General features: G+C 38.1%; 1 protein-coding gene across 1 annotated transcript in view; it reads left to right on the top strand.

Annotated features, from left to right (window-relative positions):
* Positions 1-747: 747 nt before the first annotated feature.
* Positions 748-24,206, top strand: part of TINAG (tubulointerstitial nephritis antigen) — a gene marked incomplete at both ends in the record, with an annotated part of 49,620 nt that continues 26,161 nt past the window's right edge. Inside the window, 6 exons of the mRNA XM_082306738.1 lie at positions 748-1,117; positions 5,367-5,430; positions 6,476-6,565; positions 8,155-8,269; positions 14,584-14,707; positions 16,913-17,063. Of these exons, the coding sequence (XP_082162864.1) occupies positions 748-1,117; positions 5,367-5,430; positions 6,476-6,565; positions 8,155-8,269; positions 14,584-14,707; positions 16,913-17,063 (914 nt within the window). The remainder of the gene's footprint in view (positions 1,118-5,366; positions 5,431-6,475; positions 6,566-8,154; positions 8,270-14,583; positions 14,708-16,912; positions 17,064-24,206) is intronic.

The following is a 24,206-nucleotide window of genomic DNA, read 5'->3' as shown; positions in this document are numbered from 1 at the left end:
TGAGCACTCATCAGTGGGTATTTATTACACTATTTACAAGGATTACCAAGTTCATTTTACTAAAGAAATGCAAACCTTAAAAGAATATCTTTGGGAAATAGTTTATACTGAATATCACCTGACTTTTTTTTAATTTGCCAACAGTAAAACAGTGCAAAATTAAGCATATACAGCTAAGCTAGATAACTGGAAACAAGACTGAAATGGGGGATGAAGGATAAGTTTACTGCAGTGATATAGCCCTGCATATCAGAAAGGAAAATGTAGATGAAATGCAATCAAAGTGGTATATAGTTTCCAATCATAAGGAGAACATATTAGTTACAGGTAAATAAAGCTTGAAAGAAAGAGGGCTTGCTTTCAGACCATGAACTCATTCCTCACATTGTTTTCATTTTAGAAGATAAAAGTATAGAACTAAAATATTGGACCATGTATATTTTTTTTATTCTGAAACCTTTACTATAAACTTTCTCACTTGCAAAAGAATGCACCCAATGTTTCATAATGATGAATACATAGTTGTGGCTCTGTTTCCAGTATCTCTGGATCTTGGGCAAATAAATCAGTTTACAACATGTCTGACTAATAATTAACGCAGAGTCTTCCTAGAAAACCATAGTCTGCAGCTTTCTGTTCCGATTTCTTTCTGAATACTAACTGAAGGTATTACATCTACAGTAAATGGACATTTACCGATAAAGTGAAGAACAGAGGGCCTTAAAAAAGGCTGAGACAGGCGGAAGAATGTGGCTCAAAAGTCAGATTTTGTTCTTATATTGCATTGCAAGTGAAGTTTGGATGGCAAAGCAGCTTGACTCTAGAAGAAATTTCCCCCGAGGACTTTATTCTGTTGAAGACGATGGCTCTGCAAAGTGGAACAGGCTAAAAAGGAGTCTGTATCAGGGAAGGTCCTGCAGAATACGAGGCTGCTGCACAGGCAGAGATGATGACTGCAGCTTTAACATCGTCTCCAAGGCAGCTATATGTTACTGTGACCAGTTCTGTACCTCAGGTTCTCCTGGCCCTGTAGACTGTTGTGGTGACTACTGGGAAGTCTGTGACAACCCCATTGAGCCCACCAGGTCAGACGAGCCTTGGCCACCTCCAACATCGGGTACGTATAGAGAAAATGCTCAGCTGGCATCACAATAAAAATATACTTGGAAGTAAAATTACTGATTAATCAGTATATATATTGTGTACATCCTAAAAATGTGATTAAGACTTAGTGGACAAAGACACTGAGTATGAAACTGGAGTAAGAATTACGCTTGCTGTTATTTTTTTTGTCTGTAGGGACAGATTTTTAGCATTGGTTAGATCATATTTCTGCTGGACGGAACCTCTGTTTTACCTGCAGCTTCTCAGAGATAACCTCATTAGATCAAAATTAGTGTAATCTCATCAATTTCAATAGATCTTCACGGATTAACATAAGATGAAGAGCAACCTCTAAATTTTTGTATCCTTCAGTACTAACAAATCATCAAGAAAATTGAGGATTATCCTGAATGATACTGCTGTGATGTATTCTGCAACAGTTTTGATCCAGCATAGCTTTCCTGTAGGACACCCTTTTTCCTGTAACAGCTCAGGTGCAGGAGTAAGTGAAGGGATGTGGTTAGAACAAGGATTTCTGGCATATTCTAGGTTCTTACTAGTTAGTTTGTAGTGGAAGTTCCTCCAGGACTAGTCTAAACTCAGTCTATTTTTTTTTAGAACTAGAGATTGGAAAAAAATGATCTACAAAGGTCATCCCTTGGTTCCTGCACAGGCCAAATCTCTGCTAGTGAGAAAAGTTTAGAATAGTGGATTTCAAGATTATGTAGCTTCTCACTATTGGTAAACCAAATCTGGCTGAAAATGTGGAGACTGTACCAAACTTTCAAAAGCCTAAAATCAACAAAAATACCACCATAACTTTTTAAAATTAACTGTTTCTTTGCAATAACCCTGCTGCTTGCATTCCAGCAATCAGACCACAAGCTCTTCAGGAGGCTGTGCTCTTCAGCCAGGCATGTAGCCAAATTCTGATAAGTGGGAGTGACAGAAATGCTGTAAAACAAATTTGATTTTCCAAAGTGTTTCTAATCATCTAAAAGAATGTTCTATGATTTATGTAAATAAAGACATTTGTTTCATATTTATTTCGTGCAGTGGTGTATATTGTTTCCAACAGATCAGGGGCTTGTTGTCGTAAGCTCTACATAAACATTTAGCAGTGTTTCCGCTCCAGAGCCGACAGCCTGTGGGTCTAGTTTGGCAAACTGTTTCATGGAAATGAATCACTACAAAACCTGCAGCAGTTTGCCATGTCAGCCCTGCCATAGGTCTACCTCTAAACGGTAAAAGTGTAACAGAAGGTTTAGGTAAGGGAATAAGTGAGGGGTAATATTTTTATTGCCTTTCTTAATCCAATTGTTTGCATGTGTGTTCACTGTTTTGTAACTTCTGGACTGCACATGCCTGCCAGAAGTAGCAATTATATTTACTCTATTCAAGCACCTTTATTTGTCCTATAGGTGAGCTTATATCTTTTTTTTTATGTCTCATCTCAAAACAAGATCCTGTTTTTCTGATCCTTGAAGTGCTTTATTGATGGAAAGTCTGCAGCATTTTTTAGTCTATTTAGTGGAGACTATTTAATGGAAGAGAGAATGAAATTAAAAGGCAAAAAATGCGGAAAAGACTGACTGTCTGAAGATTAAGCAAACTATAAAGCATTTTTAGAAATGCCAGAAGTATATTAGCTGACTTTTAGTAACTGAGACTACACTTCTGCCTTTGGCTAAGAATTATTTAAGCACTAGAAGACCACATACTCTAAAGTACTTTTCACCTGGAAGATTTTGATCTTTTGGTTGCCTGTGGTTTTGCTTTCAGTGCTTCCTGAGTCATATTACTTTAAATAAACCAATAAACTGAAGTGCTTTACATGGGTTGGAATGAACAGCAATAAAACTGCTCAGCGCTTTATTTCTGGATACACCTCTATTCACCAATTTGGTGCACGGCAGCAGTAAGCTACGCTGTGACTTCTTCCACGGGTGTGCGCCATGCCGAGGGCCAGTCTTGATTTCACTATGTGGAACTGTTTTGACTTTGCCTTTATGAACCCAGCATTCCGTATGTTTCGCTGGCTTTCCTGTCTAGTTTCAGAAGAAACAGCACATTCCTGCCTTAGATACCGAATACAAGTTCTGGATTTTTTTAATTATTATTATTTTAATTTTTGTAATTAGAAAAACTGTTAGAGTTTTATTTATTGACTATATTTATTATTTATTTTATCTTCTTGTTTTAATTACTCTGATGGTACAAAAAGCCCTGTCAGAGTCAACACACTCGATCTCGCCCTGGTGGTGGTATAAAAGTGACATCCAGAGAGTTTTCTAGTTGTTTTTACACTGCACAATCAGGATCTGGCCTATACTTGAGTAAGCCTGGAGGCATTTCACTGAGAGAAGTACTTACATCAATACTGGGGGCAAATAAAGTAAGAACTATAAGGGTATAGGAATGCCGGACTGGGAGGGAAGTCCTCATTTATCAAATACTCTTCCTTCCAATCATGATTTTCACATCATATAATCCCATTCATAAAGTCGTCAGGCTGCACCTTCAAATTAATTAATTTCCCATTTAATATATTAATATTCCAACCTAATATACTGATGGCCAGACCATCTCACTGTGTTCTCATGCAAACAGAGTCTTTTAGCTTAGATATCTCTGCTCTCTGCCACTGATACCTCAGGCAGCACTCCTGGCCCTCTAAGTCTCAGTTTGGCTAGACTACAGAAACTGCAGAGTTTTAATCTTCAATTCCCTAAGCATACATTATTAGAAAGCTTCTTCTGTACTTGCCCAGGTTTGCATTTTTTTCTCGGGCATGGGCGGTGAGGCCTGCCAGCAGAGCTCCAGTGAGGCTCCGTCCTGTCGCTCTGACGCTGCATCAATACTTCCTTCCCTCAATATATTTGAAATATCTCGCTTGATGCCTCCTTCCAGCTACTGTCTGATGCTGACGTTGTGGCAGACTGTGACAAACTGTGACACTTAAGTAATTTGCTTTGGGTATTCTCTGAAAAATGTCTCAGGTCTTAGCAGAGGCTGAATTAGACCAGACACTTTGGGCCTCAGACTGCTTAGGTGGGATATATCTCACCTACGTCTGCACTAGCTAACATAGCCTGCTGTATGACTAACAGGGAAAGACAGCCACTTATAATTAATTCATCAGCTCTAGTCTACTTCTGTAATGTGATATGAAATTAACTATGGCTTAGAAGTGCATATTTCTCTCCTGCCAATAAAGAAGGCCTAGGCAGCCGAGGCATACATGTGTATGTCTGGGCAGACAAACTCCAGCCCTTGCTACGAGAGGGGGGTGGCCTTCCTCACACTTGTGGTGGGAAAAAAGCATGATATAATGCAAATGCAAGTCAACACTAAATCAATATGAAATACGGTTTAAGCTTCTTGAAAATGAAGGAGAAAGGAGAACTTGGGGGTTCTGGCTCCAAACCCTTTCAGTGGGGGAAGGAAAATGATCTCTACCTGTAGGCTCACCAGTGGAGGAACTGTGAGAACAGGCTGGAAAAAAAAAGACCCACATGATAAACGTACAATGTTTGTTATAGACTTGATCCAAAGCCCTGCACAGGCATTCTGGGTCTTTCTTTTATTGAAGCTTTGACAGTCAAGCGCACTGAAGAAACAGTTTATGTGGAAAGATCTTAAAACACACAAAGCCTTTTCTCAGTGAAGTGTTATCAAAGAAAAAAGTTAGGAGGCATGTATTTGTTTGGAAAAATCATCATTCAGTTTAGGTTTTATACTTGGTTTTGGAGAGTATATGAAACATACATTTGCCTTGAAACATAATTGATCTGTCTGTTTTTCAAAGAGGAATTAAACTGCTAAAGAAAAAGAATGTATTACAACACGTTTGGAATAGTTATTAGTTTTTTAAATTCCACGACTGGAAAAACTTATTTCTGTTTTAACTGCCAATTAGAAAATTATTTTTATTAGATATGTATTCTTTTAAAGTTTATTACTGGAAAATAACCTTATTTGAAGAATTGTTTTTATTTACATGTAAGATAATAATTTTTCAGCGAGTGTTTTGAATCTGTTGCTGATTTATTTACTATGAATGACAACGTACCTGGTAAAAAATTAAAATACATCAAACTGCCTTCATTACTTGGAAGAAACGGGAAATAGATGTTGCCGACTTTCAACTAAATAATTTATGCATACCGCATACAACGAATTAATTCAATAGTAGCAAGAATTTTGAGTTAATTCACTTCAAAATGATTTTTTTTTCACACATCTATATGTTATGTTGGCAGGTTGTTATAAAGATGGCCGATATTATGGAGAAGGAACAATAATTAAAGACAACTGCAATTCCTGGTAACGTTTCAGAGAACAGCAAATTGAATTTTATGTAGCATATGTCATGAAACAGGAATTAAGGTAGTGAGCATCCTTAAATTCATATTAAACATGTAATCAAATCAAAATGGCTGGAAGAGTAGTGCTGTGTTAAGGTACTGTAGAACTAGATTACAGCCAACTTTGAAGAACAGCAGGAGGTCAATGGGCTTTCTAATAGAGATATGAAAATGAGAGTATTAAAATCTCCTCCTCATTGGCCTAATTCTTTTCCTGCTCAGTCAATCTGCTGACTCTGACTTATGTTGAAAAGGTTTCAGCCTAGATCTGGGCATTGACCTGAATGCAGACAAAACAAATATTAAAGTTCAGGGGATTACTTTAGAACGTCTTCCTCTGTTTCTTTGGCATGAGTGATGAGACCTTACATTATTTCATAAGGAAAGAATATATATATGTATATTTAGGAATATGTATATGTAGGAAAGGGATGAACCATTTGAGCATTCCTTTCTCTGCCTTGGGACAGGAGCTGACAGCACAGGCAGGGGAGCTCTGCTGCTGGCCCCAGCATTCAGCTGCCTGAGCCGCCTCCCTGCTTTGCCTCTCCAAAAGCCAGCCCTGCACCTCCAGCCTCAGGGCATCCCGGGGGGCTCCAGCAGCACCCAAGCAGGGCTGGGGCCCCCACTGCCCTGGCTTTAGCCCAGGGTCCTTGGAGCAAGGTGTCTATGGCCACATGGCTCCTTTCTGGGTTTCCAGAGTGAAACTGCCTCAAAACATCTCATTTACAGGACATTGCCTTTTTTCCCTGGTTTGGTCTCACAAAGATGGAAGCAAAATTTTTCAAATACAGCTTTTCCCACAAGCTATAAACCTTCCCACCTTGTTCCAGTTAGGATTCCTTAGGTAGTGAAGTAGTGAGAAGTAGCATTGTGTTTTCATAAATACTATGTGACATTTATATTGTTTATGCTTCTTTTTCTCCATTCTCCTTCTGGTGTTAAAGTGCATATTTTTCCTTTGACAATTCATTTTCTGCTCAGTGATATTCTTGTCCTTTCAGCAAATGTTTCCAAAGTCTCTGGAAGTGTTCAAAAGAAGTATGCCTTGTTCGCCAAGACTTAATTCAGCACATCAATTCTGAAGATTATGGGTGAGAACACTTTCATTTTAAGGTTTTGTTGTAAACCACTGTATGGCTCATTGTATGTATGTGCAAATTACAAGTTATGCGGTCCTCCCCACCTCTTCCTTCCCCAATTACATTACAGCAATTTGACAGTAAATGTACATCTGTGAAAGTTTCCTAAATCTCTGGCAGATTATAGAGTTTTAAATGGAAAGATACTGAAAGCCTCATGGTGGTAAGAGCTGACATTGTAAACATCTATCTAAAACATTCTCCAAATTTAGTACAATTTTTTTTGCTCACAAAATGCTATTTAGATCATCTTCCCTTATTCTTCACCTTATTACTTGGGATAGATATTTAAAGTAATTTTTTGTCCTCCCTCAAGAGCACTGTTCCACATAACAGGACTCTAGGTAGTGTTGGAAGGGGAGAGGATGGGCCAAATGGGGACTGAGATATCAGAACTCTCTGGGGCTCCGTGTTTTTCTTGCTACCAGTTCTCATTCCCCCCCGGTATGCAGAGGGATTAGGGACACCCCAGTACCAGACCTGTGCCTTGGGAGCCTGCTGGCCGTTTACAGACAGAGATACAGGGGTTGCCTCCCTCGGAGATGAGGTGCTAAATTCACCAATGAAGCCTGCTCAAATTTCAAGCCGTGATTTAGTGCCAAAACATTTTCTACTTCATGAGAGACATTCAAACCAACTGAGTTAGGATAGAAAATTGTTAGGCACCTGCAGTCCTTCACCTCTCTCTTGCCAGTGGTAAGCGGTAAAGTTTACCACAGAGTGGTTAAGCTCACCTGAGATATGACTCAACTTCTGCAGGTGTTTGCACTCTTCACTGACTACAGGCAGACCAAAAGCAATGAAGCTTCTCATCTGGGCGGCATGAATCCCACCTCCTTGCTCCTCACACACAAGCAAGAAAGAAATGGGTAAAAGGAATGCTCTCCCTTGTGGCTCAGTTCTTTTCCAGTAATAAGAAATTTCAGTGTGTTCCAAATGTGTATGGCTGCAAGGTATTCTTTTTCCATTTTGCATACAGTTTGCAGGGCTAATGCTACAATCTGAGCCTAGTTTACCTGAGAGTAGGGAGGGAATAATTAAAGAGCCATGGGGAGCCCTTTCTTACAACCTGGTTATTGGTGTAAAACTCAGGCAGAAGGTGTCAGCTGGGCTTTCTGCTGGCTTCAACAGTGTTTCACTGCTGGTGCACCAGAGCTTGAAGGCAATGTAACTCACCACATGAAGCTGTTAGTTCTCTGTGGGCATCTGGTCTGAAGCATAATTTGAGCATAACTTCAAGACAACAGTAATTGTTAAGGCTGAGCATCTTGTTTTCCAGTACTTCTCTGAAGCATTGCATGCTCATCTCCTGCAGGCTGACATGATGCTGAGCTCAAATCACCGCTTTTCCTATACTGCTGTGTTGCTCCATCCTACACTCATTTGCAGTGGAAGAACCCGTACTAAATATTTTCTCATGCATATCGAATACAAGGTTTTGAAATGTAATTTGAAGGATTTATTTCTGGATGTTATTGTTAGCAGTGCTCTTACAAAGGTATTAAAAACTGGGTTTTGTTTGTTTTCTGTCTGTGAGGAAGATGGAAAGCTGACAACTACAGTCAGTTCTGGGGAATGACAGTGGAAGAAGGTTTCAAAAAGCGCCTGGGCACCTTCCCTCCATCTCATTCCTTGCTGAATATGAGAGAAGCTCCAGTAAGTGTCATGTACAATTGTTAATTTTTTTAATAACTTTATCGCATGGAAAAATAAATGTGGACAATTATAAGAGTCGGATTCAGGGATTTAACACTAAATTATTCCATATTGAATATGAAGCTCCCAGAATAGTTCTCCAAGCCATAGGGTGTGTGGTCCTATTGATGGAAATCAAACAAGGAGGAGCAAAAGCAAATGCTAACCATTGAGCAGCTGTGCACCATTATTAACTTATCATTGTAGATCACTGCTGTTTAAAATCTTTGCTTCTTTAGGGTGGTTCCATACCATCTTCTCCATTTGCTAATCATTGCACACATAGCTGTAACCATAAAAAAATAAATCTGGGCATAGTGCATTAAGGCTAACAGCTGAGACTAAAAAGCAATCTTTGAAAGAAGGTCTAGGATAAAGTAATGTAAAGATGCAGTAAGAGGCTGGGATTTTGGCCAAATGGAAAGAAAAGTGATGGGAAACATGGGAAAATGAGATGATTCTCTACTATTAGCTTTCTAAACCTCTTGGCCATGGCCATTTTCATGGCAGCTAAATTAAATTTCCTATCATATATTTATGCTCAAATTAGTTCTGCAGCAAAGCAAATACACTTTAAGTTATGTAGGTAGGTTAAGCAATTAAAGAAGAAATGCATAGTTATTGAATCCAGAGTAGATTTTCCAATACTTTGGATCAGTTACTTAGCTTCTTTCTCAGAGGACCCAAAATTATGGAAATCATAGACTGAAAAAACTACCTCACCATAGTGAAATTAGTAAAATTGGAAGAATAAATAGATATATCCAAGGTTTACAGATGACATTAAATATAACAGTTTTTTACTTTTGGCTTCTGTATAGTTCAGGCAAGTGATGTCATTTGATTATCTGTTTGAAGTCAGTCGTTGATGCTTGTTGTATATGTGTATGGCAGAAGGGTTTCCACATCACAGAAGGCCTTGTGGGGACAGCAGTGCAGAGCTACCACTTGGCAGGGAATTTGGGAAAGAGGGGGAGGTCCATTTGCCTCTGCAACAATTTTAACAATTCTAACCCTTTCACTCGATGCAGACTGGTTCTTTGTCCCACACAAAGTCGGATCCTTGCACCAGCATGGCGAGGCATTGGGTTGTGGCCCAGACTGGCCAGCTTGCTCAAAATTACACTATGGAGGGTTGTCAGAGCAAGAAGTTGACAGAAATTGAGCTTTGGAGTTTTGCTTCATATGATTTGCTAGACTACTCTTCAGAGTCAAAGAAGGATCCATTTCAGTTGAAGACAGCAAGTGAAATAAGACAATGACATAAAGGAGTTTAGTGCAATATTTAGTAGGTATTTGCCACAAATTACCAGTGAACTGCATTGAGGCTCAAGACAATTGAGGTTGCTTTGTTGTAGTTGTTGTTGGCTTTTTCCTTGAGGAATACAGTATGATTCTTATATAAGCAGAAGCAAAAAGTGGATATCTTGTACCTAGCTCAGAGACTGACATCTGCATTACTAGATACCTAGCTAGGTGAGACAAATCCCACCTCGGAAAACAAGAAAGGGAAGGTTACAAGAAATTCTTTATGATATTTCCTCTTTTCCATTCAGTTTGGGGTAACTGGTCACTCAGTGGTCCTACATTGTGTCCGGCCTATTGAATCATTGTTATTAAGCTTCCTGTAGCTTCTTTGACTGCTATGCTACTTATGGCCTTTGTTCCACTCATACATTTCTCAGACATATTTTCTCTATCTGCTATCTTTTTACAAAATCTGTGAGACACAACCCAACTACCTTTGGCCCTGCCAGACAACCGAGGAGCTTCAATGCATTCTTCTCTAGAAATCCAGCTTTGCACATTCATGCATTTAGCCTTCAGGAAGTCCTACATGTGGCTGGAAGAACAAGCTTTGCACAGTATTCTAAGAAATCTTTCTCTCTACTTACAAAAGCTAAAAATACAAAATAATAATCTCTGTATGACTTTCGCAGCTTCTGGAGAATTCTTTGAGCTTGCAGAAAATTGCTCTGAATTGTACATGAGCCCGTCTCCTACCTACAGCTTCTCTTCAGAATTATTAGAACTTTCTTGCTCTTATGCCAGTGTTTTCTGTCTTAGATAGTCTTGACGTAAAAACATTTTTTCTGAAGCTTCCTATGAAGATCCAAATCTCCCTGAGCTGTCCCCTTCTATAGTTTTGTAGAAGAACATCATCTCTTTAGTGTCCTTGTTCTGCCTCAGGAAATTTCCTATCATCTGCCACATTTTAATACTTCACAAAAACATAAAAAAAAATGGTTTTCTTCACTCATAGTCAGCTCCATATTTACCATCACTGCATGATCCAGCAATTTCATAGCATGGGTTGGGCTCACCAGGGGCACATCAACAGATTCTTCCAATTGGAAAATCAACAGTAGCCATGGAGTTAACTTCCAGGCACTTTTTACAATAAGTATCTTACCGGATTTTCACAGACACTTGCCCCTGCTTCACCTTCCATGAATAATTTTCTGTCACTGATATTTTATGAAGCATACTAACACAAAGTCCTAAGTAATAAAAAACAAGTGAGTTTTCATGACTGTGTTTTCATTAAGCTTCACCTGTAACTAGGTGACAGCTCAGAAGAGAATAAAAAGATATGAATGACGAAATTCAGAAATAACAACTTTTTAATATTTTTCAGAGACATTCTCCAAACCTTAATGGCTTGACCTTTAAGTGACTTTGTTGAATACTAATTCACCTGCAGGCCAAAGTACTAGTTACTTACTGTGAATAAATTGGCACTAATTAAATATTCATGCATTCTCTGGGATTATTACTGTCTTTCCTGTTTAGCAAGTGAGAAAACTGCAAGTCATTTGCCCAAAGTCATATATTTAGTTGATAAAAATGTTACAATTAGTGTTCAGGAGTTTTTGGCTCTGTCTTGTGTTGGCCTGATTAAAACCTGGCAGCTTTGCTAATGTAGAAAGAAAACCATAGCTACTCATTCATTAAATACAACTTTTTTTACTTTAAATAAAAACCATTTCTTCAGCATGCTACTGGTCTACTATTTAGGGAATAAATGACAGTTTCTGGTACCTAAGGGCCAGCTGTTCTGATTATTTCCTACTGTCTTTTGGGGATGCTTGAGAAAAACATTTTTGTGTAGAAGGGGCTCCTTACTCAATTGCATGGAAAAAAAGATTCAAGAATGTAAAGCCCTTCTGTGTTAACCACTTTATATCTACGGCAGAGTCTTAGTTCTCAGGAGTGTTGAAAAGTTTGGTTGTGGAGTAGAGGCTTTTCAGTTGTTTCTTTGACTGACATATCCAACTACAAATATAGCTTCATAACATTGCTTCCAATTACATGGTGTGACAGAGCTACATTTCATCTTAGGGAAAACACAAACTTCTTGAAGTTGCTCATAGAGCTTTTAAAAGGTCTGCTATTAATAAAAGACTATACCTGCTCAATAAGGCGATGCTTATGTCAGGAAGGGTAGTTTAACGTGATGGCACATTAAAATACCTAAAAGGCAATGATATGGAACAAGAACTAAATCTGAATGAGGACCCTCTGCTGCAGAATATGGCTATGCCTGAATATAGACTGACAGCTAAATACACCACTAAAACTGTTGTGACTCCTGACAAAGCTGAACCTCCCAATAGTGTCATGTGTGTTATCTGAGAAGGCGTTTTGAAAGTGTTTACTCACTGCAGGAGATAGTGTAATAATTCTAGAAGTTCTGTGTAGCACAAAAATAATTGCCACACCTTTAAAACACATTGTGATACAGTCTTGGTGGTATTCTGTCAGTACATGTTATGGCAACAACGGTGGGGTCTGCACCTGCCGGCAACAAGGTGCTCACCTAACTGCCATCTTACAAGAAAATGGAATGCATAGTTTAGTAATAAAGCACCATTTTGGATTAAGTATCAAAGAACTTGTAAAGACAATGTAAAGGTATAGAAAGTACACTAGCTGTTCCTCTGATATATGGCTTTTCATAGTAAAAAATCTCAGCAGTTGTAAATCTCCATCTTGCAAACTGAAGGTCATGCATGACCATTTTGTCTTCACAAAGCAAGTGATGTCCAGAACATTTTTCCTACATTTAAAAAATATTGCTTTCCCTCAGAAAAACTTTGAAAAGTTTTGAAAAGTCAGTGATCTTCAGCCTTTTTTCTCTGATGGGCCATCTAACTTTTCTAAAGAAGTGATAACTGAAGTACGTGTTCTTTTATATCCACTCACCTTCCTGCTTTCGCCAGACCACTAGCTTCACTGCAGAGAACACATATGAAGGTTTAAAAATAGTTTGCCAGTCATTGTACCGATTGCATTGTTCTGTCTGATGCTGGTCCATGGAGCATACATTGAGAAACAATTGTCTAGACTTACTGTTTGTCACAGACCAGCAGTGTTTCTCAATATCAGGGTAGCAATTTCTCAGACAAGAAGCTAATGTTTCTGGCTACTGGTAAATCCTGCATTTCTAAATGACAAGGCTGAGGGTTAATGAGGGATTTGCTCTGGGATTTACAATATGAGGCTATTAAATACATTGGCAGTTGTTTAGGAATATGTAAAATAACACATTGTCTCAGACCAAAGATCTGTTTAGAATTTTGCTTTTCTCAACTGCTTCATTTGTAGCATTGTAAGCAGCCATTGCCCACATAAGTGTGCTAAACAACCTTTGCCAAATTTTGCTTGGCTGATAGTGAGCAGTCTTATAATGTAAAAGAAACACTATTTGTCTGGGATTTCGCCTGTGATGATTCATCCTCAAAGTAAATATTGTGCTTGCGCTTACTCATTAATAATGAACCTAATGATAGTTTAGCAAGATAGCCTTTAAATTAGCTGTTGCTTTCTGTGTGTCATTTGAGGTTGCAAGTTCCATGTATCTAACAAGGTTTTGAAAAACCAGACTTCTGAAAGTGATCAATCAAAATATTGAGGTTAATATTTTATCAAGATTGAAAAGATTACTGGCTTATTATGAGTGGGGGGTAAAACTTTCAAAAGCACTTAACAGCTTGCAGTATACTTTAATGGTACTTAAGACTCACAGCCTGCATCTAATATAGTGAACCTAGAAGCACTTGAGAGTTATTGAGTCTGTATCCCAATCTAATGTCAGATACAGACCTGAGGTACAGGCTTCTTTTTTCCTTACCCATTTCTTCTCAGCCATGGGTTTTCTGTGGGAAACCCAGGTGTACAAGATGGATGGTGGCACTGCTGTTTCCCAATGTATGGAAAAAAGTGATCTGGATACAGCCAAAGTGATAAAGTTCTGCTCCCCAAAGAGTCCTGAAATAGTTTGAAAGAACTGTCCTCAAATGTTTAAATCATCTTAGGAAAAGCTATGTAGTCTTGTAAGTCACATAAGCAATTCAGAAAAATGGTGCAGCAAGGACACCCAGAATTAGAAGACTAAGTAAGTCGAAGTAAAATAAAGGAATTTGAACAGGTTAGAAGCTGTTGTGCTTCAGGGTATAAGCCTGCTTATAAGAAAGAAGCATCAAGGAATGTTTTTCTTAGGAACAGATTATCATGTTTGTATCTTGTATTTTTCTCTGGAACAGATGTTATCAACAATTGTTTGAGAAAAACTGATAGACTGGATGGACTAATATTGCAATTCTCTTTGGCCATTCTTATTTCCCTGCACAGCATAAGCAATCATTCCATAAAGTTCAACAGTAAAAAAAATGGGTCAATGGTTTTGATATGCTGAACACAGAGTAGATTATTAGCAGTTGTACCAGATGCTTCTTGCATATGTGGATATTTGTGCAAAGCTTGTGTTTGATTTTCATTCTGTAATGAGAATAAGTGTTGGAGATGATTGAAAAACCTCTGTGTAAAAGACAAATCAATGTACTGATATCTCCCCCATGGTAACTAAAATTTCCTATCTACAGCCATGTGTCAAGGAGTATAGGGTAACAGGTACTTCACTGCTATTTGTAGCAGAAGGCATTTCTTTCCAAAAAATGCCATCTGGGTCATAGTTAATGTTTCATAGGGAATTGTTGTTTGAGATAAAAATCAGAGAGAAACTGGACAGGTCATTCAGGTTGGCAGTTGTGGAGCTCAGCTTTCCAGCTCAGCTAGTGGAGTGCCAGAACCCCCCTACTCTCAGGGGGTCCAGCCACAGGGTAACCACCACAGGAATGCTCAGGAAGCCACAGGTGCCAATGTTTTAGGTTTCCTCAATTTAAAAGTTAAGAATTTTAAAAACAAAATTAGGGTAAAATTTAAGAGAAAATTATGAATTGAAACATTTACAGATCTCCTACATTTTGTTTTAGGGAAACTCACTTCCAGAAGAAAAATTTCCTGCATTTTTTGCAGCCACTTATGCGTGGCCTGAGTGGATTCATGATCCTCTGGATCAACGAAACTGTGGAGCATCCTGGGCTTTTTCAACCGCAAGTAATATTAATTTTTTTCTCCTTTTACAAATGTCATTGATGTTAGATGTGTGATGAAAATTTGTAGTGATTAGTAATGAAGTAATTTCGGCTTGCTGTTCACTTTTTATCAGCAAATAAGAACAGTGAAAATTGCTATAGCTTTCCCTCTAAGTTGTCCCAAAGTTTTAAAAAGTCAATCTAAGCTGTAGAGCTTTGTTTGCTTTTCATAAGTTTGTGTAACATACGGAGATTTTTTTGTGACAGAAAGTAGAAAATGAATTGGCTAATGCACTTTATCATAACTGGTAGAGTAACTTTTAAAAAATCTGCATCCCTTGCTTGCACAACTACATGCTTGACTTGAAAGCCTAAAACAGGTAGGCTTTATTTTTTTTATATGTATTTATATATTTGTGCATTTGCCATTGTCCAACCCTTGCTAATCAAATAAATTAAGTATGATCTTTTCAATAATTTTATGAGAAGAAAACCCTGAAACTTCTCAGATATTTGTGGAAGAAACTATTTTCAAATTCTGTAAGCAAAGAAATGTCAGTAATGCAATTCAACCTCATGTGCTACAACCTCTGGTTTTATGAAAAACGCTCACAAATGTTTGTGTCACTTTCTCCAAAGAAGCTACAGTGATTAGTTATGTTCATTTTTGTTATGCTGCAATAAATCTCAGTACGTATTGGGATACATAAAGATAGAGAAAAAAATTATGCAATCAATCTTTATGACTTGATCCGTCCAGTGGGTCCTCACAGGTGCAGGTTTCTGCAACTGCTTCTTTAAATCACAGCAGTAAGAGAAGAAAAGGAGCATTTATGTCAATTAATCCCAGCTCCCTGCCAAAGCCAGACTGAACACACTCTGTTACCAATATGTCTTGTCCAGTGTAGCTTTAAAAGAGAAAACCAAGAGAGCTTCTAAAAGCTCTCCTGACAGAGTGCTGCAGAGATGAACAGAGCTCACCGAGGGAAAGACTTTCCAGATATTCAGTCTAAATTTTCCCTTTCATAAGTGAATCTTTTGATTTTAATTTGCATAATTATTTTCAATGCTAAATATTATGAGATGCTTTCTCATGTTGTTTAGATGCATCTAACATTTTCAATCTGAATTTTCAATCTTTCTTTGTAAGATTAATTGTTGCTCAATTAATAGCCAAGCACTGCTGTATAATTTTTTCTTATCATGAGTAATTCTAGAACTTTTCAGTAAAAAGCTTTTACAACTATTAAAATAAATTCATTATCATGTGACACCTCACAAAAGCACAAAACACAGTTGTTGTCAGCTGCCATCAGCAGATTCACTCTTTGGCAGTCTTGTCCAAAGTTCACTGATGTTAGTGTTGATTTTGATGGGGCTTTAGATGTCAAGGCATTTTTTTTTTTACTTTCAGATTCAAAAATGAAAGGCTAACAATAATAAATATATAATTTAAGCACAGTTAATGACTGGGATTGGGGTTTAATAATTGTTTCATTATCACTCGTTAAAGAAAGGAGAAGTGGCTTAATTTCACCTACAATTTAGTTAACCTAATCTGCTTTTAAATCAGTGCATAAATGTATTAGTACTTAGAATTATGACTATCTGATTGAGTTCAGACATCTAAGGTGTCTATCTCAGAAGAAGAATTTTGTGCGATAAAGGAAGAAGGTCCAATGAATCCCACAGTTACACATTAATATGACCATTTCAAAATATTCTTTCCAGTAAAACCAATACATGCTTTCAGTCTTGAATTTTCACCTTCGTAGGACTGCTCATTTTTGCTTTTCTTTTTTCTCAAATAAAGGAAGGAAGGTAGAAAAAAAAGAAAAGAGATTTGGAGATTCACCTGCAGAGAGGTGGGGAAGTATTTGCATCTTCTGCTGAAGTCAACCAGAGATGAATATGCATTTACACAGATGATAGAGACTATCAGACTAAATTATGTAATTGCCTCATCTGATGTTTAGATATGTGGGACTTTATGATAACCAGTAGATCTATGGTTTTATAATATTACAGCAAAGTTGCTCATGATGCTTTGCAGTTTCACAACCCTCTCTCTCGAAAGTCTATACAGGTTATCTTTGTATTGTTTTGTAAAGATATCTGCACAGTCAGAAAATATTGAGGTTGTATTTCAGTCCCTCTTTCAAAATAACCAGTGTGAATTTGTGAGTAATTATTTGTTTTTGACAACAGAAAATTTATTTCAAAACAGGTGTTGCAGCAGATAGAATAGCAATCCATTCTGAAGGTCAGATCACAGACAACCTTTCCGCTCAGAATTTGATCTCTTGTGATACCAGGAATCAATACGGATGTAATGGTGGAAGTATTGATGGTGCCTGGAGATATCTGAAAACACATGGGTAAATATTTTATGTAACTCTTTAGATTATTTTAACTTGAACCAGTTGCTTAAGTTACAATGTTGCTTGTGTTACAATGATTTCTGACATTTCCAAAAAAGAGGCATTTAGCTCTGTCCTAGGTCAGATTAAGTGTATTACTTCATCAAGACTATCACTCTCTCTCATTTACACCTTCTTTAAATCAGTTTCATGAAGCCCATGAACTATGAAGCATTCCCAAAGAAATAAGCAAAGACTATTTTGAATGAGGGCTCTCAGTGAGAAAACTCTGCAACCACCCACCTCCCATTTAAGCCTCATTACATCTAGATGTTTGCATTAGCTGTAATACAACTGGTAGCCTCTCTAACAGCAAGACAAACAAGAAAGGATTCTTTTATGTCAAAGACAATACCGTAAGTGGACTCAAAACTTCTATGGTTCTTGGGATTCAGGCTCTTCATGTTAAACAACCTTGAGTTAGCAGCCAGTTGCATGAGACAACATTTTAAATGTTCAAAAGGATCAAACATTGTCTTTATATAAAGCAGATTGTAATCATCCCATTCCAAGCTTGTACCAGAATGCAACACTGTAGCAAGGACTATACCTAGATCCTTCTTCCTTCAGGTCAGACTAAGCAAAGTTAACAGCTCTCAAACTCCACATGAACAGGTAGAACCTTTTTAAAATGACACATAATGATTTATAGAATCACAGAAAGATTTAGGTTGGAATGAACTTTTGGAGGTCACCTAGTCCAGCGTTCTGCTCAAAGCATGACTAACTCTGAAATTAGATCAGGCTGCTCAGGCCATGGCCCCAGTCATATTTTGAGTATCTGTCTCCAAGGATGGAGGTTCCACAACCTTTCTTGCAGCAGGTCACTCTTGTGGTCAAAAATTTTTCTCTTATATCTAATCAACATTTTCCTTGATACAACTTGTGACTGGTACCTTTCAGCTTTTCACTGTGCATCTCCAAGAAGAGTCTTGTTCTGTCTCCTCTATGACCTCTCTTTATGTAGTTGAAGACAGTAGTTATATCCCCTTTTATCCTTCTCTTCTCTGGGCTGAACAAATCCAGCTGCCTCAGCCCCTCCTCACATATCATATGCTTCAGCCCCCTAAGTGCCTTCCACTGGACTTGCTCAGTTTTCAGTGTCTTTACTGGGGATCCTATAATTGAACACAGTACTCCAGATGCAACCTCACAAGTGACAATTTGAGGGGAATAAGCACTTTTCACAATGTCTCGGCTATGTCCTTGCTAACACAACCCAGTATTGATTGTCCATGTTTGCTGAGAGGGCCCACTGCTCACCCATGTTCAACTTTCTGCTCATCAGGACCCCAGGTCCTTCTCTGTGAAACTGCTTTCTACACAAGCAGTGCCCTGCCAGTACGGCTGCACGGGCAGTTCTGGCTCAGAGGCAGGATTTGCCTTCTGCCTTTGTTGAACTTCATGAGGTTTCTGTCAGCTCATTTCTCTAGCCTGTTAATGTTGCTCTGAATAGCAGCGCTGCATACTAACCACTCCCCACTAATTTGGCATCCTCCACATATTTACTGAGGGTGCCTTATGGTCCACTGTCCAGATTGTTAATAGAAATGCAAAACAGTGTTGCCGCTGTGTTCTGAGGAATGCCACTAGTAAACAGACACCAGTCACTTGGATCTGTCGACCTTTCAGCATGCCAGTCCAGTTCAGTTACTGACCTTGTCAGCAACTTATCTAGTCCAATAAACTAGAACACCACCACAGGAGACCATACTGAAAATGTTGATAAAGTCAACATAAATGATATCCACTGTTTTTCTTATTCTCCATGGAGCCAGCCATTTCATCATGGTCAGATCATCTCATCTCATCATCTCATGGTGAGGCATAATTCGCCATGGTAAATCTGTGCTGCCTGTTCCCAGTCAGCTCCTTGAACTTCACGTGCTTCAGCTTCCAGGAGAATTTGCAATAACCAGATTTTATATACTGTATAATTAAATCCTGCTGTTTCTCACATTATCAGAAAACTTTTTGTACTTCCTGTTCCGTACCAAAATCTATTTCCTCTCCCACTTTCATACAGTTTCATCCCTTACTCTGTCTTTGATGTACCTGATACTGACAGAGAGATCTCAAGTGTGCTGTCTGTCAACTTTTAATTTTAGTTAAAAAACAAAAAAAAAACATGGAAAGAACAAAAGAATGTCAGACGTGATGCATCAGACATCACAGATGACACGGCAGCCTGGGGATCCAGGTGAAGACCAAAGCACTGTCATTCACATGGACACAGTATACAAAGTGATCATTCCGCTTTCTTCAAGTGCGCCAAGCTCCTTCTGATCTGAGAAAGATTTTGTATTGTTGCCGGGAGAGTTTACATCAAGTGTTCCTCTGTCTTTCTGTTTCAGGGTTTAAACACCAAACTAGTTTTGAGCTAGGTTTTGAGTGGGATACCCTTTAGGTGAGTGATTACAATGGGCAGTAAGGGATTTCACCCAGCAAAGGCCCCTAAGCACCTCATGGGGGTAAAGGCAAAGTCTCATTCATGAAGAAATGAAAGTGATTGATAGCTTAACATTTTAAGTAATACTTTTCTGTAACTAGAAGAACAAGCTCCTTTTAATCAGTAGCTCATGCTCTTAAGAGAGTAAATACCACTCTTTCTCACTGAACTGTTTGCTTGCTTACCATGTTAAGGACAGGACCACAAGAATTGCCGGTGGAGATAAGATAAGAGATCCATTTTAATGAGCATTTTCTCCACAACAGTTGGAGCAAGCTATTTTTAGAGGAAAAGCCCTAAAGAATGCACCAATAGGACTACCTCCTAATCTTCTGTTCCCTCTGACTGTTATCCCTCTATAGGCGTAACCACCATGAGCCCATAATAATAAGATTCTTCCTATACCAGGAAGCTGTATTTTTTTTACCTGAAGAAGTGTGGTTAGTGATGCAGCCTGTTCTGCAGAGGCAGTTTAAGTATCAAGAGTTAGCTTCTTTCTCTAAGGAAAGCAAGGCAGGCTGAAGCTGTATGAGGCACTTCATTATCAATCAGGAGCTTGTGCTGGTGTAAACGCAGCAGTGAGATTGCTCCCTGACTGACTACAGAGTACCAGTGTGAAAGTGGTGTGCAGAGCAGGCTTTCTGACTGATGCAAGCCTGGAAGGATAGAGGCAGGGCACCTCAGCTCACCAGAGCACACCTGTGAACTGCCTTTTCACCTCCAAAGTCCCAAGTACTTGCATCATTGCTCAGTGACCAGAGATGCCTCATGGTATTCACCAGCCTCTTGCAGCTGATTGTCTGAGTAAAGGGTCTGCAGGGCAGTTGTGAGAACCATCACTAATTTTTTGGAGACAATCATCTACATCTCCAATAAATCTCCGCAGTCCAAGACTATTTTCTTAGTCATTCATCCAGCTTTCTTGTCCCCATGAGGCCAACTCCAACATGTACAACATCATTGCACTCTTACAGACTTTGCGGGCTACCCATTTTTATCCATGATCATTGATTTGCCATCAAAGTACCACACATGAAAATATCTGTACTTACTTATTTTTATAAACAACATTTCTAAATCCTTATTTTCTTTCCTCAAGTTCAAATGATATTTCAAATCCTCTTCCAACAGTTCCAGACACAAATAAACACCTTAAGGAAAATATCCAAATATCTGTGAGGACAGATACTGGAAGAACACAAGAATGGCTATGCTAGGTCTGAGCAAGGGTCCATCTAGCCCAATATTTTGCCTCTGACAGTGACCAAGAGCAAATAGTATAAAAAAAAAAAAAAAAGAATTAACCTTTTTGGTTCACTGGACTGATAATTGAATCATTTTTGTAGCTGAAATCCCATAATCCATAACCCTTCACCTTTGACAGTGAAAAAAATGGAAATTTATGGCATAAAAGTCTGAAGTGTCTTTTGAATGAGCCCTGTTAAATAATACTTGCTTCCTTACACTTTCAGGTGACTTTTATTTTATGAGCCAGTATATTGCAATCATTTTTTTCATTATCTCCATACCTGCAATAGGGAGCAAGCACATTGATTTTCTGTGTGGGCTTGTAAATTTTCACAGCAGGTGTTCAATGCTGTTTTAAAGCTTCTGGTTTTCTGATTTCTGAAGTGTGCTTATCTAAGGTTTTTGAAAGATTTTAAGGAAAATCAAGTGCTGGCCTAAACTATCCCCAGTGAAGTAAATGGAAGACTTCCATAAAGCTCAGCCAGTGCTGAGACCTGACTTTTCAGAATCACTGAGCACCCAATTGGCAGTGAAATCTGCTATAAGGGAAGCTGAATCGCTGTTTAACTCTCACTGTCTCTCTCTATCTTCCTCCATTAATTAAACCATAAATCTGTATTCCATTTCTAATTTCTATTAATTTTAGGCATTTCTGTTACAAGCCATAATTTGGGAGCAACCAATGTGGTTTGAAAATATGTATTTTATCTGCTAAGAGAAATTAAAAGCTTATAGTCTTTAAGAATGAGGAAGAAACATTTCATTTTCAGGTAGCAAAAACATTACACACTTGAATGCAAATACGGCTTCTAATCAGGACTTGATCTGATTTGTACCTTGGGCTCTTAGCAGTTTCAGGGTATGATAAGGATATTATTATTATTAGTTTTGGCCAACTTAACTTGTTCTCATCTCACAATTCAGACATATAAATACAATAAAAACACAAAAATTTTCATTAGGTTGAAGATATAAACATGACTTCATGAACATGACATGAATTCTGCCAAGAATGTATGAACACACTGCAGACTTTTGCTGCTTCTCCCTGGATGCTGCTTGCTCCTAGTAGTATTTTTTTATACATGTATGTATCTATGCACATAAACACATTCACATTTATTTCTGTCTTACTTCTATGACTCTTCTGGCAAGGTCTTCTCTTTGAAATGTTTTTAATGTTTGCTGTTGTGCTGATGCTTCAGCATGTACAAGCTCATGTTGCAGCAAAGAGCTGTTAAATTATGTTAATCATGACTGCAGAAACCATGGTAAGATTCAAAAGTGACTGTTAGTTCAGAATGAGTCATCATGTCTGGATTACCACACAGCTCTAGTGTGCCAGTGTGCCATTTGGTGCTTCACTCTATTGCCATAGAAGTAAGACCCATCCATCCAGAACCTGTGACAACTCCAGCGGGACAATCCAACTGAAAGAAGGGAAAAAAAAAAAACCCTACCCCAGGAATGAATTTCTCCTCTGTTTTCTCCCTCTGAGGTGTTTATAAGTACACGTGAGCAATAGGTGTCATACCATACCTTACACTGGGTTGTACTCACCTACTCCTGCCCTGCTTATGCTAGATCGTGCTCTGAGGACTGTCTTTGCTCACCTTACCTGCCTTGCAGGCCTGATTGCACTCAGCAGCAATCCTTTATTTCTTTTGGAAATCTGTGATCAGTGGTGACTAGAATGTGTATATAGAGATAGATACATTTTATAAAAATTATATATGTATACATATATAAACCAAAGGTTTCCTTCTACCCAGCAATTTGGCCTAAATACTTACCATTCCCCATTGGAAATCTGGGAATCCAGAATACCTTCAGACATTCAGAAGTGATAAAAAGGGGTTGCCAGTGAGTAGACTGGAGACCTAACCAATAACAGCCTAACAACCTGACAACCGTAGATGTAAAATCCCTTTTCATGTAGGCAGAATTATTGTTTTTTGCAGCTTTTTGCAGCTCCTTGGGCAGAAAGAATTTGGTAAGCAAAAAGACATTCTCCTTATGGTCAATTTTTCCACCACCAAATGCTAATGGGAAAATGCCATGTCTTATTCAAAGTAGCTGAAGCATGTATGTGCTCATCTTGTAAAAATCCTGAAAACTAAGTATACACAGGCAAACATAATTGTCCTTGGTATTGCGTGGAAATATGGTTTTCAGTTCTTCAGATTCAGAAAGTTCGGTATAATTGGTGAGCTGCTTAAATACATATCCTTTTTATAGGACTGCCTATTTTAAAATATTCTGCTTCAGTGAACTATTTAATTATACTCTTTAAAATAAACCTTCTCACAGGCCTCCATGGCATTATCACAGAAATCATATATTGTTTTGAAAACATCTAGCAGTATAATGTAGAAAACTAGGAGGTCCCAATATCTCATAAAAAGGATAAAATAATAAGTGGAAGAAACGGTGAGCCTTTATTTGAGTATTTCAGATTGTTAGAAAGTGCATTTAAAATATATGCTTTGTTTCCTTCACTTTATTGAAGTAAAAGGGATGTTCAGTTAGTCAAACAGTCAAAACAGATGAACAATTCAGGATAAGCTACTTGAAAGAAACAAACTTACTGTATGAAGCAGCAGTTCATTTGATGTGTTGCCAAGGTAAAGAATTAAAACCCCTCCTTACCTTTCCTTCAAACCACCTCTTATTTTCATTAGCCATCTCCATTCTTGGATGCAATGAGGGCTCTTAACTTGTGCTTCAAAGCTCTTTTGATTTAGCACTTCGGAGATCTTCAAATCCAAAATTACCACGGGTTTAAAAGTCTCAGGTGAGTTATCACAGGTCCTTCACAATCACTCCTCTGACAACATCAGTGTTAAATGCCTTCAAGTCTTTGAAGCCTGCAACTAGAAACTTGTTGGACAGATGAAATTTTCTTTGTTATTTGAAGATTTGTCTTTGTTTCATTTAAAACAATAAATACAATTCACATATTTGCTATTGCACGTTTCCTCTATGCTTCTTTTCATAAATGGATTTTTGTGGGTTTGAAATCTTTGTTAGAATAGAAACTGCCCAGTGACTACTGGACTTAATATTTTTAAATTAACATCTTTGTAGAATACAGAATTTCATTTAAAAGTGTTAAAAATGAGTCATATTTCCTGTAGATAAACTCTAAAACCTTGAAACTGAAAACTTTAATGTAAATTTCTAATAACTGTTAGGAAAAATTTAACTGCTGTATATGTGAGCAAAAACTCTCTCAGCATTTGGAAAACGTTTTGACATAGATGATTTTCTAAGAAATAGCCAGAGTGTTTTCAGGAGCTGTAAAGACCAGACACATACCCCCGTGATATCATGGCACAATCTGCCATTTTAGTTTCCTTGGGAGGCTTATTGTTGTCAACAACCAGGAACTGCCAGAAGGAGCC

This window comes from Platalea leucorodia, assembly GCF_965183815.1.
Source record: "Platalea leucorodia genome assembly, chromosome: 3".
Classification (NCBI taxonomy): domain Eukaryota; kingdom Metazoa; phylum Chordata; class Aves; order Pelecaniformes; family Threskiornithidae; genus Platalea; species Platalea leucorodia.
The sequence above is the reverse complement of the archived record's forward strand: the minus strand, read 5'-3'. Positions and strand labels throughout refer to the sequence as shown.